Below are 15,478 nucleotides of genomic sequence, written 5' to 3' on the forward strand. Positions count from 1 at the left end.
TTCTTAAGCTGCAGAACAGGAAACCGTTCTCATCAGTTGATCTAGCATTTTTGTAATCAGACGAGACCTCTGCAAGTACGTATACGTACTAGTACGTTGTTTTTAATTGAAAAATAATAGATTATCAAAAAAATACTATGCATCTTTATCACATTTTAAACATTTTTCATAAATAATTTTAGCTGATTATTTTTTTGATTTCGAAATCACAACAATTTAATTTTGGTCAGTTTTTTAGCTATAATGTTGTTATCGACTGAAATCTTTTCACCCCGTACATTAATACTATATGCGCAATCTTATTGAGTTTGTCAGAAGTGTGCTACCATCATCTGTTAGTGTACTCTCCACTACTGAAGCTTGGCCGTCAGTCTCGTGAAGCGTGTCTGTTCCTGTGCCAGATGCAGCAACGCTTCCGTAGTCGCAATATCCGTCCACATTGCCAAGCCGTGGTTTCTTCTACCAACATGTAAACCCACTATAATTAATACACTGAGGTGGTAGCGGTGATGGCCTAACATTACCCAGGTACGCAACTTTGCTTTGCTTAATATTCTGCATAAGTTTTTCGACATTCCAACTCGTTAGAGAACCGTCTCGTTACAGGCCTTCTGGATCCACTTAAACGTCAACCGTCACTTTCGCTAGTTTCATGAACTATTAACAAGCATTTGCAGATTTGCTACCATACAAAACAATAAAATGAATGTGCTTTGACGTACCACGATATTTGGCTCCAAAAGAAGGATATTAGAAGTTTCTATACCGCCGTAATTATTCTTACTGTAATGATCGACGCTTCGGTATACGCAGAAATAGAAACCAATTCTTCAATAACTAAATATTATATTTATACTCAAGCACGCCTTAATTAATTTGATTTTTTTTGTTTAAACATTACACATGGAGGACAATCAGATAGTAATGAAACTATGTATATACGTGCAAATAACATGAGAACTTATGGTGTAGCGCTAACCAGAACCAAGCCGATTCCTCACAATTCGCCCGCAATATCGTTGTACATGATTATTTAGGTACAAAAAACTGAGTCAGTTTTCATCCCAGTTATATTGTAAATCCGACACAATCTGTTTAGAACGCGTTTCAATGTGGTAATAGTGTGTCCGTGTATTGTAGTGGCTAAGGACTTTAACGAGCAATTGAATACTATGCATCATCTTGTAAAGATACACTACATCCATGATTTATTTAAAAAAAACAACCTCGTCAAGGCTGGGCCTCAGATTTTTGTATCTGTTTCATGATAATTTGTTAATCTAATAGGCAAGTAGGTGATCAGCCTTATGTGCCTGACGCATGCCGTCGACTTTTTGGGTCTAAGGCGAGCCGGTTTCCTCACGATGTTTTCCTTCACCGTTCGAGCTAATGTTAAATGCGCACATAGAAAACCCGTTGGTGCACAGCCGGGGATCGAACCTACGACCTCAGGGATGAGAGTCGCACGTCACTTCTTCAAGACCAACCCTGCTCTCCACGATTTATTTATCGATTAATAAAATACTTATAAGCGTTTAGTTACAACGCGGCAGCGCGAGTCTTGGATTTTTCATTAGATATTTCTGCTCAAATCCTAAAAACTATAAGTCTTATATAACAAACGGCTTAACTGAGATTAAGTGATATACACAGTGCCCATGGGCACTCAATGCCAGAGGGCATGCGAGTGCGTTGCCAGCCTTTTAAATTCTGAATATTATATTAGACCTATTCGCTGCCAATCTAAATAGTTACCTTGATACTGCAGTTTCGGTCCACGTACGGCGGAGCTATGCTTGAACTATTTTAATAAAAGTATGTTGCTGAGCGCAAAGCTTGAGGGCTGGCTTATTGAAATATTTTTTTAATCTATTCCTTAAACTCTGATGAAGGTTTTAATGGACAGAAAAAAACATTGGTATAGTTCCATAAGTTGTTATGAAGCTACTAAATTTCGGTGACCCGCGGGGCTAGCTAGTGTGGAGTGGTAGCAATCGATAGCTGAGGAGTGCTGATTTTCTAATCGCTGTCGCTGTGGTCTGGAGCGCATCGCGCGTACGTAGTAGAGACGTACTTTTGCAATGACTGAAGCACAACGCTGGTTGTGTAATCGCTTTAAAATCCGTCATTCATGTGACGCCTCTAGCATTCAGCATACTTTTCATGAGTAGAAAAGTTTAAAGCCACAGGATGTTTACTGAATCATGCAATTCGCCCACAATTTAGACCTGTGCGATCTATTTAAACCATGTACCGTGTCGCCTCTGCGGAGCATCCACGGCGATCAGTTAGAAAACATGCTGCGTCTTTGAGCCTCCATCAAGTCTTCGACGAATTTTGGCCTTAGACTTAAAGTTACATCCTTATAAGATCCAAATAGTACAAAAATCAAACCAGAAGACTACAACCATCGAAAAATGGGATAGATATTTATTTTAGTGATGAGGGTTTTCACCTCGAAGGGTACGTCAATCGTCAAAGTTACCATTTCTGGTCATCAAGCAAAGGAGCGTTCAAGTATTAATATTATTTCCAACATTCCAGTACTTTACACCACATAATGGTAACTTTTACGTATAAAGAGTCACTGGGTGGTCACGAAACGTTACGGCGCGTTCCATGGGGAGGGGGGGCTTCGAGAATCTCCAAAAATTGCGTGATTCATACTTCACTCAAAAGAGCTTCCGTCCGTCCATTAAAAAGTTGCTAATAGAGCCAGAGGCCTATCATTATGTTATACCTTTAAATGAAAGTTCACCGTTCCTCCAAACTAGAAATTACGAAATTACTATATTCTTGTTATGCTATACATAAAATTCACTTAATATACAAGACATTAACCTAGTTATTAGAAAGTTGACTCAGTCTTCCGTTTCCTTGTACTAAAAAGATTCAAACCTAACGGATGCGGATATCTTACCTCACCTAACCTCCTCGAACAATGAACGCGCGGGAAATTATTAATTACACAAAAACATCATCCGTTTGTGTGTTAATTTCGTTTTCTCATCAGTATACCTTTGCATGTTAGATTCACGCAACGTCTTCTATGCAGCCTCCAAAAATGGCGGCAAAGATATCTGTCAAAATTTCAGTGGCCTTGACATTTGTGTTGTCAGTGCAAGTGTCATGTTGGACAGTCGATTTGGCGGCAATGAATGAGTTGAATTTGGAAACTGAAGTGTCGGATCAGAATTCTGAAAATCTAGGGAGCGATTTGGAGGACGTCTACCAGAGCAGCGAACTTGAATATCAAAGTTATATGGAGAAGCGGGTGTGTTATTTTATATTCTTATATACTTATACTGAATTTTGTATATCTTGATTGTTACTCGAAAGGAGAGAATATATATCAATCTCTTTATTACTACTATAACGTTTTTGTGGTGATTATTTTTTTCTTAAATAATCTATTATTCTTATTTTATTACGTCTTTACTCTGTTTTGATCTAGCCTAACTTAAGACTAATAAGTAATTTAAGTCTTACCTAATTTCCTAAAAATGATATTTTACTTAATAAAGTATGCAATATTTTTTTTATATAGAATAGGAAACAAACGGGCAGGCGGTTCACCTGATGTTAAGTGATACCGCTGCCCATAAGATACTCTGGTCTTGTGTTCATTTTTTTCACTAAACAAATCCATTATTGTCTAAGTTTATTAAACATAACGTTATTGCACAAATTGACATCATTTGATTTAGATTTTAAAAATAACCCTGCACCAGAACAATGGTCAAATTTACGCGCATTCATTTAAATAATTACTGCCTATTTTTAAACTGAATTTGATCTTCATATCCATTCATACGTTCCTATATCTAACTTCATTCAAACGCACAAGTCATTTGATAAATTAATAAAAGAAAGAAAGAAAAACTTTATAACACAATAAAACGGGATGGTTAGTTAAAAGTGAAACTGCACTGCAGGGAATCCATTTGATATTGACATTATAAATTCCTTAAAGCATTGTAAGGAATGTCAAAAGTTTTTAATCTGTAGTGTACAATTTGATTTTAAGAAAGTTAAAGATGAAGGCTCTCAAAGAGAAAAGGCGTTGGGAAAGTCTTTTCCCAACGCCTTTTCTAGTGTCCCTAGACTTCCCTTTCCTGTCTAGTGCGTTTTTTGGGTTGCTTATATGAAGGTAAATAAATACTCATTGTAAAATAGGTGCCGCATATACACTTTACAACTTGACTGATCTTCTATAATCAAATTAATTTAATTATTAAAAAAAATAGCCAAAAACACGCCCGCCTACTTGTGATATCCTTTCTATTAATTGTCCTCCTTGTATACAATAAGCGTTTTGATCCTTCTGTGCCGGAATCAATGTGATTCCGGTTGCCTTGTTCATTAAAAGTTACCACGATACAGAAATTTGGTTATAATATATTTTAATATTTAAACTAAGTAGGACATTCGTCTCACATGAATGACAATTATAATTATTTAATTAAACACGCAATATTTAAATTATACAATCTGGTCAGTATTCGGTACCTGCAGCTGAGTTTCATAATAGGAGGTCAAGGCGGAATACAAAATACCTTCCACAACCTTCGCTCCTTCAAGAGAACGTACCAATTTTTAAAAGGTTAGTAACGCACTTCTGGCAATGTAAGTGTCTATGGGCGTCTTAGCATCAGGTTAGTTTCCCTGTTCAATAAAAAAATGTGCGTGCGTACAACGTACACATGTCAGAAGTGAAACTTCTTGGTAAATTAATTATTATTAAGGTAAAAGCCGCAATAGATGATCATGTACCAGTATATAAAAAATAAAGCTAAATGTTTAGTGGTCTGTTAGGTTGAAAGCTTCTTTTTGTATCCGCCACTTACAGATAACGGCTATAATCACTGCGAAAACGTCAAATCAAAAACGCGCTAACGAAATTATTTTAACTTAGGATATATCCAACTTCTCGATATGGGGTCTTCCCGACACGCGCCCGTAGGACGCCTCGATACATCAGCAGCATGATCCAGCAGATCCCATAACTTTAGCCATATATAATATTAATAAAATGGATAAATAGAAAACTAAATATATACAATGTTACTTCAATCCTTCCTAATTGAGAAAACAAAATAAAGTTTGGGATTTAAGACTGGCGGAGAGTTGGTTCCAGTTCTTCTCTTCCGTCCTACGCCTTTGATTTAGGAACTGGCAGTAAATGTAAAATTAGAAGCATTTAATGCATTTTTTTTGACATTCATAAGTGTACATTGAGTTACCTATATGAATAAATGATTTTTAATCTACACTAATTTTTTGAACAAGAATTTATTTAATCGTAGATACATGGAGCCCTCAACAATGGCAGTATATACTTGGACGGTCTACGGCAAGCGATGGCGCATTATCGAGAGAGACTCGACAACTGTACCAATGTGCCTACCACAGTGAGTATTACGAGTATAGCGTCTATGAATAAACTGTCAAAGTCCAAATAACCACTCTCAAATACGACTGTATATATAGTCTTAAGTCGCTATAATTATTAGAAAAGATTTGTATTGTATTAGACTCTCGTTACACCAAAGCTATGAACAAAGTGACAAAGACTTCATAAATCTTCTTCCTTATCATCGTATGTTTATAAATTTACAAAATTACAAACTTTTACAAAATTATTATTCATTTGTACAGTAAAGTTTTCTTATTTTCAGACACAATCAACAACCTGGCTTCCAGAAAATGATCCAACTGTACCATCGGAACCTGACCTCTGCAGGAGTATAATGGCAGCGAGTGATCAGGTCACTAAGCTGTCGGAATTGGCGCTTTGGGCCACCAACGAGCTGAGGGAACGGAAGTTTGCTGATAAGGTACACATTTTGCATTACCTCATCTCTATTGCACATGATGAGCCGAGCTTTCCCGCCGCTCATGGACACATTGCCAGAAGGGTCGCAAGTGCGTTGTCGACCTTGTTAGGTGTATCTACTCTCCCATGCCATAGAAATGCCATAAATTTGCAATAAAAATTAGTAGAATTTCATGTCCTCATGACCTCCACTGGATCTGTCCTTACCTACCTGTTCTGGTGTTACGGCGATCCTGACGGATATCCAAGTGTGAATTATACACGCACAATGATATGGCCAGTTTCAATAGATCTTAAACACCGCTATTCACAAATTTTTAGGATACAGCTCAGCAAGAGGAAGAGGAACTTCTGATGAAGCTAGCCTGGTTTTTGGATCAACTGGCGCAGCTGACTGGCTACCTGCCTGATCCCAGCGAATATCAACATAGTAAGTTCTATATTTAGAAGATACTGAAACTGTGGGAACTAGGGGATCTGTTGTGATTTTTCCTGCGGGCTAGTTCTTTGCGATGGTTCCTAACTGCATTGTTTGTAGCATTATTGAAAGTAAAGTCTATCATACATTAATATAGTGTATATCAGAGTTACTGATACGACCTATCAGGTCGGGTTCGATCCCCGACTGTGCACCGATGGACTTTCTTTCTATGTGCGGAAACCAACATGTCCTAAAATCATATAACAGATTCAGAAATCTGAGGCCCAGACCTTAAGAGGTAGCGCTACTGATACATATTAGAGTTAATAAGCTAGTAATTTAGAGTGTTATTCTTGATGTACAATCACTGTGTCAGAAATGTATTTGTCCCTTCTTCCACAGACTTATTAAATGAATTTTATAGATGCCACTGAATCGAGTACAATGCAAATGGAAGAAATTTCAACAACTACAATCCCAGAGACAACAATCTCTCTAGAAATTATGCAGTCTGTGGAAAATGGTCCGCCATTGCCGAAACGCGCGCCAAAACTTACTAATAATATAAAAAAACGATCAGTAGATAATGAAATGACGAACTTTGTTAAAAATTACATAAAATACAAAGTGTGGAATACTGATAACTCTGACATCAACATAAAATCCGATAGTTACGAAGTAAAAAACGAAATTAACACGAAATCAAGACAAAAGCGTGGCATTTTCGCAAAAAAGTCTATACAACTGCGTCCGCCAACGAAAAAAAGGAATTTTAAAGCGAAAAAGATTTACGTAGAAAAACCTAAACGGCATTTTTTTCAAAAGCAACATGGCGGCATGGCTGTCAAAATAATACGGAAGGCGGTAAAACCAAAGTTGGCAAAGCGTTCGGTTTACTATAAAGATTACGGCGTATCTAGAATTCCTGAAGACCCAATGCAGGATATAAGCTATTACGTTAAAAATAAACCCGGAACTATGTACAGCCCCTCGGTGGTGCAAGTGGCCAATGTTTATGATAGTTTAATGAAACATTATAATTTAGCAACGTTTGAAATGATTAAACGGTTTGGTTCTAACATTACTCTAGGCATGGACAATTTGACTAACGGTGCTGTCAAATCCATGGCTGACGCTCAATAACATTTTTTATAACAGATATCTTCATTTTTGGAGTCAAAAACCCGTATGTCAATAACCATTTGACAGCTGACAGTGTGATAAAACTTGAATCTGTCAAAACTACGCTAGAGATGTCTTGCGTCTTTTTGTGTAAATTACATCATCTAGACAACACCGATAAATGATATGTGTATATATATATATAATGATAAAAAACTCAAATATTTTTAACCGAGGTACCTACTACATTTACATAACTTATTAACATATAATATATATGACTATAACATAACATATTCAAACACGAATTACATTATATAAATTTAAAAAGACAGCAAATTATTTGACTTAATGACACAGTCCTAAACTTACTTGATATTCCAAAGGAAAACAGGGATTAAGATTTCATATCAAACATTTCGAAGATATTTTCTACGAAAACATCACCAAGAAACACGTGTATGGAAATAATTCGATCACCTCATAAGGCGAAAGTTGTCTCTTACTAATGCCGTTAAAGCACTGTGCTGTAATACACTGAATCCTGTTTATATATTTATATATCGTGAGAGACTCCCACATCAAGAGATACTAAGAATTCCACGTAAACAAAACCGCGGGTAATATTAAGAATTTGTATAGCGAAATATTTTAAGGAATACGAAAAAGAAAACAACATATATTTTGTACATTTTTATGCGCTAAGTTTCAATATACAATTTATGACAATTTTATTTTATTTTGTTCCCATCATTAATTCTTCTATAAATGTTATCCCTTCGTACCTGACGCTGTCGAGACATACAATAAGTCATTGAAAAAAAACTGGTTATATTTTTCTATATAGGACTCATCGATTTGAAGTAAAACCTCATTTTTAAACAATCTAATAAAAAAAACAATTATATTTTCTACGATTTATAAATCAATCTAGTCTATATTTTTTTACATTGTTACGAACATTGATCCTGCTAAACTTCAGTTTCATTTTTTAACAATAACACTTATCTGTCAAATTAACGATTGTTTTATAACTACATGGCCTGTCACGTTTTCTTATCCCGAAAACTAATATAGTGCCACATACTTTTCTTGGTCGGCGGCGGAAATTGGTATTGCCGTCGCCATTTTGAAATGTCAGACTGACATTGTGAGTTAGCTCTCGATAAATAATTTGACTATCTACTTATATTTCTTGCATTATTAATTACAATGGCAAAGTTCTGATTGCTAGGTATCTTAAAAGTTATTATATTAATAGTACCCATCATATCAGTTGTTCCTAAGTTTGTTTAAGCCCAGATATTTATTGTCTAGATACTAGTATACATTGTTTTATACAGGCATTTCAATTAAGTTAGCCTGCATGACTTCAAATTATTCCCCTTATAATGGTTAATTTTTATTTACTGGCAATACTAACCCATGACAGCGACGCGCTACCGGCCAAGATAATTATGTCGCACTGTATCTTGATATGCTTCTATTTTCCCTACACTATATACGAAGCTGTATGATAGTCTACGCGGAACGAGAACCGTCGTTGGAACAGAAGTCGGTACTAACTTTTTTTTCATGTTGACAACTCTGTTACGTCATTATAGTTCGATCGTAATCTTGATACTTAAAATTAAATTGTAAATAATTGAAATGACGCAACAAACAATAATCCATTAGGGGAGCGTTCAAGTATTACGTAACGTATTTTGGTGGGGAGGGTCCTCTTGTAAAAGGTTACGATGCGAGGCGGGGATTAAATACTATTATTTTACACCAAATACTGGTAAGTTTTAGGTATAAAGAGTCACTGGGGTTGGTCCCGAAACGTTTTACTATTGGATACAGAAACGTTACGATGCGTTTTAGGGTCAAGAATCTCCAAAAATTGCGTGACTTAATACTTGAACGCTCCCTAGTCCGCTTAACTGACATACCGGTTCTCTCACGCACAGACTATAAACATAAATATACCGTCATAGTCTTAATATCACTAATATTCTGCGTTTCTCTCTAAGTTTTGTACATGATTGTTGTTCAAATGGACAAGCCAGTGCGTTGTCAATGAATGTCGAATATACAATGATAATGGCGATCTGTGTTTGCACTCTGTATTACATTAATTGGACTAAAAAAGATCGTGTGTTATCAAGTTTTCACATACAACTTTCATGATTTAATTAATGGGATTAGAAATTCATAGGTAAGTTAAGCGCGAACTTCATATATTTATAAATATAAATAAAAAAAATATTACATATTAAAAGTTACGTATTGTTTAATTAAAGAGCTCTACCCTTAAACTTATCTTTGAATTCACAGAGCTTAGTATAGCTTGTCTTGAATTTAAACCTTTGACCAGTTTTAAATATAGAAAATGAAAGATACATTTTCATTATTGTAACTCTGTATATTGCATTAAGATATATTACGTATATAGACAATAATTAACTATGTATATAAACATCAGACCTGTGGATGTTATTTGTGATATGAATAGGAACAACATTGGCTCGTAAAATTATAAAATGGCATTCCTAAACTATAACAAATTTATTTGGATTTATTAGGACAATTGACGTTACTTAGCGAATACTACAAACACCAAATTACTAAATTGTGTCACTGTAATGTTGTCTAATATACGGTTTAATTTGACGTATATAATCTGTCAAAGACAAGACGTCAAATTGTGTAACGCCATTTGACGGAATGCGATTCGCGCCATTTTGAATATTTTTGCGTTGACACAAGGAATTTAATTTCATATAATCATATCACTACGTGACAATTTGAAGTTCGATATATGTATCCATGTATTAAGCAAAACATTGAATTTACTTGGTTATCGCAAATGAAGCAGAATTTCGGGACACATAAATAATAATGGATATTTTAAAATAACTACTATTTGAATGAGCTCTGAGCCATTGAAAGCGTCTTTGACATTTATTAATGGCAATTGAGTTGCTTTATTTGTGATCGCTGTTTTGTTTCATGACATTTTGTTTATCTGTAAATTTATGAGTTAGACAAAGTATTAAAATCTAGAGGTACGCAAAACGTAGGTATTATACTTTTCTTACGTTTTGCGTAGATTTTAATAACGTAAAATTCCAATTCAGACATCTATGTTTAATTTGTCCAAACCCATGATAAATCTAAAGTAAATTGGCTATAATAAATACAAAATCTTTGGTATTCATAAGTGTGGAACAAATTTTTTATAACTCCTGCTTGAGTCTTCGAACAGGCTTCTTACGAAGTAGACCTTTAAAAAAAATAACGCAGCCAGTGTTAGAATGTTCGTCCATTAATTTTCTCGTTCATTAACTCGCAAAGGAAATGGCCATGACCAACAGGTGTTTGTATTACGTCCCAATCTCGTCTTGAGTGCTGGCACTTATGTTTGTATTTTTAAATAACAAAGGGGCGATCGGGCAAGGTTCGTCTGATATTAAGTAGTGTCAGAGAACTCGAAAGTGCGTTGCCGGCCTTTTAAAAATAAATGTCAAACACAGAAAAAATTGTGTGACAGCCATTGAAATTAGATTTAATATTGACGTTCTTTACGATGATTTATCTATAAAAACAGGTACTGGTAATGACAATTCAAAATAAATAAATTAATTCTAGAAAGTAGTTGTTCTAGATTTATGTTTAACCGTATTTAAATTAATGACATATTTAACAATTTACCTGGAAAATCCCGATGAGTGACATAAAAACTATATGAACTATCGACCACTTCAGCACCCTGAAAAGAATTACTTACTTGAGAAATACAGTGACAGTTGAAAGCGAGCGTTGAGTCTATGGCTTCATAGAGTGGTTGTGACAGCTGTTATCGATTTTCAAATATCGGTAATCGTTTCATGGTTACCTTACCATAAAGTGCCATCGTAGATTCAAGAGTCCCCGTAATAGACGCACACGCGTCGACCGAAAGCAATGGACGGGGAATTCCCCGTTCCGTTCGATAGACGCGCATCACATTCGCACATCTCAGGAATTTCAACATTATGTTTGTTTTTAAACTTCAGATATTTTGTTTATTAAAAATTTCGCGCTTATTGTTTTCAGTGGGGACTGGGGGCGCTTTGTACCCATGGGTCCCTGGGCTGCAATCCAAAAAGTCCTAAAGATCCCCGGGACTCACTTGAAACTTTCGTACATTTAACTACTTTCTACATTAAATATTAAAGATATATTTAAACAATAATTATGGAAGGATAGAATTTTTGAACTATGTATTATATATCATGTTGCGTAGGAGTTATATAAGCAGCAGGGAGCGCGATGTTATCGATAACAAGGGCCCTGACACATGTTTACGAATCCGGGTAACTACCTAACTAGTCTTAGATTGCGTTAGCTAACTACTAACGCAATCTAAGACTGAAAAGAGATTAAAAGGACTCTTTTCCCTACTTTGGATTTCAGAACTGTACAAGTCAAGTATTTTCTACTGAAAGAACGTCAATAAGTGCCCAACTGAGTTTTCAAGAAATTATTAACAATCATTAATAACATAAATATATAATAACTATAACAATGATAGTAATAATTCTATTACAATTAATGACATTCTGTAATAATCTTAGTAGTAATAAGGTAAAATTAAATAATTTTATTATTTGAATTCATGTCTCTGATAATAAAAGCCTTTCGTTAAACTTTATCTAATTTAACTTATTTATCCAATTTCTGTAAAGTTGCTTATAGTAAATCATTTTCGAAAAAAGAAATTTCACTTCTTACGTGTGTACACTAGTACACGCACAATTTTTTTTTAATAAGTTAAGTTTTAGTTATATGTATAATAAATTCTCAATAATTACCGATCACACATATCCTCAGCGAGATTTCTATCTCTTGCTTCATGTGCTGACAGCGACTCTTGCAACCGTTTGGCAGCTGACACATTATCTTTTACACGAGTGACCGACTCTGATATATCCCTTACACGCATAACATATGTCTCAGCTGCATTACCTGCAAATAATATATATGGAAAGGTGGAGAATATATCGCTTCCAACTAGCTTAATTAGCCGTTTAATTAACAGTCTAGCCTTTTAACTAAACAGCGCCGTTTAACAAGCGGCCTCAAAGACATTCAGCTACAAAGCCGTTGCGTTTGTTACAACATTTAATAAACTGCCTGGCTATTGCTTAGGCCATTCGTACGATAGAATGATCATGTGGCAGAAATAAAAGAGAGGAAACATCTTACATAAAAAAATATTTCTTTAATATTCATTATTACTATTGCTTGAGTCAAATTCACATTACTGTCATTACACTCTTGTATTGTAATTGTTGATTTTCATGAAACTTTGAAAAAATCCATCAAAGTTGTGGTTTGCCGACGCAATATTGACAGTGAAGAGTTTGAGAGTGGCAGAAAGTGGAACTAAATTTAAATTAACAGTCTACGATAGTAATGAAAAGTAATCGATCCAAGTCTACCTAGCCGTTTAATCAACTGGTTGAATATCTTTGAGGCCACTAGTTAAACGGCGCTGTTTAGTTGAGAGGCTAGGCTATTTATTAAACGGCTGCGTAATATATATTTACTATCTAGAAATTTAATTAATATTCATTATGGCTTTTGTAAGAATATTGTTGATGGATTTTGATAAATATAACTAATAGGAAATACATTTACAACTGATTTAAAGTATATCATCTATGTTATAATATATTTTTAGTTTGTGTCTATGGTATACGACAGAGCAGTATTAGTCCAGTGGCTTCAGCGTGCGACTGAGAACGATCCCGGCTGTGCACCAATGTGACTTTCAGTCTATGAGAGCATATACCTTTTTTTTAATAGAACTGGGCAGCAAACGGGCAGGAGACTCACCTGATATTAAGTAATACACTCTTAATGCGGCTCGCGAGTGCCAGTTAAGAATTGTTCGTCTCTTTGCTTGAAGGACCCTATTTCGAATTGGTTCGGAAATACTTCAAAGGGCAGCTGGTTCCACATAGTAATGGTGTAATAATACTGCCTTGAAAAAAGCTAAGCTGTGGAAAGGTTATAACTCTCACTCAGAGAGAGATACATCGTGAGGAAACCGGCCTTAATACTCAAAAAGTCGACAGTGTGTGGCAGGATAGGTTTATCACCTAGTTGATTGGAAATAATCTCGGAACAGATACAGATATCTTAAGCCCAGACCTAAGTTGGAATGCTATTGGATATAGCAGTGTTTGCCTAATGGGTTGAGCATGCAACTGTCATCCCAGAGGTCGTTGTATCATGCTGTATATATGAGCACTTGCTCGTACAGTGAAGTGTTTTACTTTATTGTGAGGAAACGGTGTTTAGGCACAGAAAGCCGATCACCTACTTGTCTATTAGTAACAAAAGATGGTGAAACAGATTCAGAACTGGCCAAATTCAAAGACGCCACTGATGTAATCCATGAAGGTTTGAAGATTTAAATACATACCCAATTCCATTTCCTTGTCATCATCGTAATCTTTGCTTTGTGAATCTTCATTATCTATCATTAAATCGAAAAATACCTGAAAATATTTTTGACTTTATCAATAACCAGTACAAAATGTATTTTCAATATGCTTTTTATTATAGAACAGGGGGAAAATGGGCAGAAGAAGATGTTTAAAGAAAACACTTTTTTACCGGATTGAAGCTATGTATTATTATAAACATAAAAGTGTTTTGTTTAAATGTGTAAAAGCTATGTTAACAAAAGACAATACTAGATTATAATGTATTGGATTGACATACAGGAGTCATCAAAGCTAAGATGAAAATACAGTGCATATAACCTTATGCTTATATGCAGGAGCTTTATCTTGACTTAATAGACGATTTAAATTAATAATAAAAAGACATCCTACTGGCCACCTGAAAATCTTCACTTAAAAGGCACAGGCACAGGTCATATTAATAAACTATCAAGTCCCTGTTAACAATGATATTCCTTCTCTAAATAATACTTACAGTCTTCTCACTAAAAGTACTAAATGTATTGTCAAAGCAGAATCGATAATCTCCTTCCAGCACAGATGTATGTCTATGTGCGTTCTCTGGCTTCTTATAATCAGCTACAATAATCATTCCAACAGGGTCTGAGAGCTGAAATGATATATCGAGCTCACCATGTGACGCATCAATTACCTGTAAATTATGATAGCACAGTTATTTATGTTAAATGTGTCAGACTTAAATAAATATATAAACCAATGATAAATAAAAGAGCCATAAATAATAAAAATACACATAGAAAATGATAAGATATCAATTTTTATGAGAAATGTAATTTATTTTAAATAATAATTGTATGGCAAAGTAATAAAAACTTCAAGTACATATAGAATTAACATTGTTATCAGTAGTCATTATTACAGTTAATTAAACAATATTTTATCAGTGATGTTACTCAATTTTTTTATGAATTTTTATGTATTCTCTATTACATTTTATTAGATAACTCTTTACTTAACCCATTATGTGGCAGTGTAACCTTGAATATATTAAAGTTATAGCCTGATGATCTTGAATTAATTTCAAAAACCAATATTTGCAACTCTTGATTTTGTGTTTTCATTTATTTAAGCAACATAGGAAGCAAGTTATCATCGGAACTGACCCTTACTAATGTTAACTTAATGGCCCTGTGGTTACGGGATTAATAGACCTCAAATTTGGCCGCTCTTATTCGATTTAGATAAACTTTAGTTTAATGATAAGAGTTGATTTATTACCTGATATTCTAAATCAATTATTTCATTAGGAAGCACTTTTTGATAAAAACAGTCTTGTTTACCGGCTTGTACAGTAAAAGTCATATCTTTTTCATACGCAAACACAACACTGAAAATAGTACTGAGGAAGATATAACGCATTTTTTAAATAAAGCGATTTTGGGCCACAAAATTATATATAGTTTACAGGGTTATGATACAGAATGATTTGCAAAGATATAAATAGCACAGGAACGTCTACAGTTGTTTTTATTTATAAATAGAGAAAAGAAACCGAATTCATTGGAACTATTCGGCACTCAACCGTCAACACCCTCATAATTTTGAAAGTTAAAATTTGCTTCTCAATTCTGAAAGGTC

At 34.7% G+C, this 15,478-nt stretch overlaps 1 protein-coding gene across 1 annotated transcript; it reads right to left on the reverse strand.

The window, feature by feature from the left end:
• Positions 1 to 8,065: 8,065 nt before the first annotated feature.
• On the reverse strand, positions 8,066 to 15,438 carry LOC123718037 (transmembrane emp24 domain-containing protein 5-like). Its single transcript, XM_045674390.1, has 6 exons — positions 15,119 to 15,438; positions 14,355 to 14,531; positions 13,837 to 13,912; positions 12,218 to 12,371; positions 11,076 to 11,133; positions 8,066 to 10,647 (listed from the first exon to the last, which is right to left on the reverse strand). The coding sequence occupies exons 1-6, from the start codon at positions 15,257 to 15,259 to the stop codon at positions 10,579 to 10,581; spliced, it is 675 nt and encodes a 224-aa protein (XP_045530346.1). The 5' UTR covers positions 15,260 to 15,438; the 3' UTR covers positions 8,066 to 10,578.
• Between the last annotated feature and the right edge of the window lie 40 nt (positions 15,439 to 15,478).

The sequence above is a fragment of the Pieris brassicae genome, chromosome 14 (genome assembly GCF_905147105.1).
Source record: "Pieris brassicae chromosome 14, ilPieBrab1.1, whole genome shotgun sequence".
NCBI classification, from domain to species: Eukaryota; Metazoa; Arthropoda; class Insecta; order Lepidoptera; family Pieridae; genus Pieris; species Pieris brassicae.

Bases quoted from the DNA above. Each gene is read 5' to 3' on its own strand.
- LOC123718037 (XM_045674390.1), bottom strand. From the start codon at position 15,259: ATGCGTTATATCTTCCTCAGTACTATTTTCAGTGTTGTGTTTGCGTAT. The intron at 12,372-13,836 runs GTATGTATTTAA...TATTATTTGCAG, and splicing joins TGACAAGGAAATGGAATTGG to GTAATGCAGCTGAGACATAT. The intron at 10,648-11,075 runs GTAAATTGTTAA...TTTTTTTTAAAG, and splicing joins CACTCATCGGGATTTTCCAG to GTCTACTTCGTAAGAAGCCT.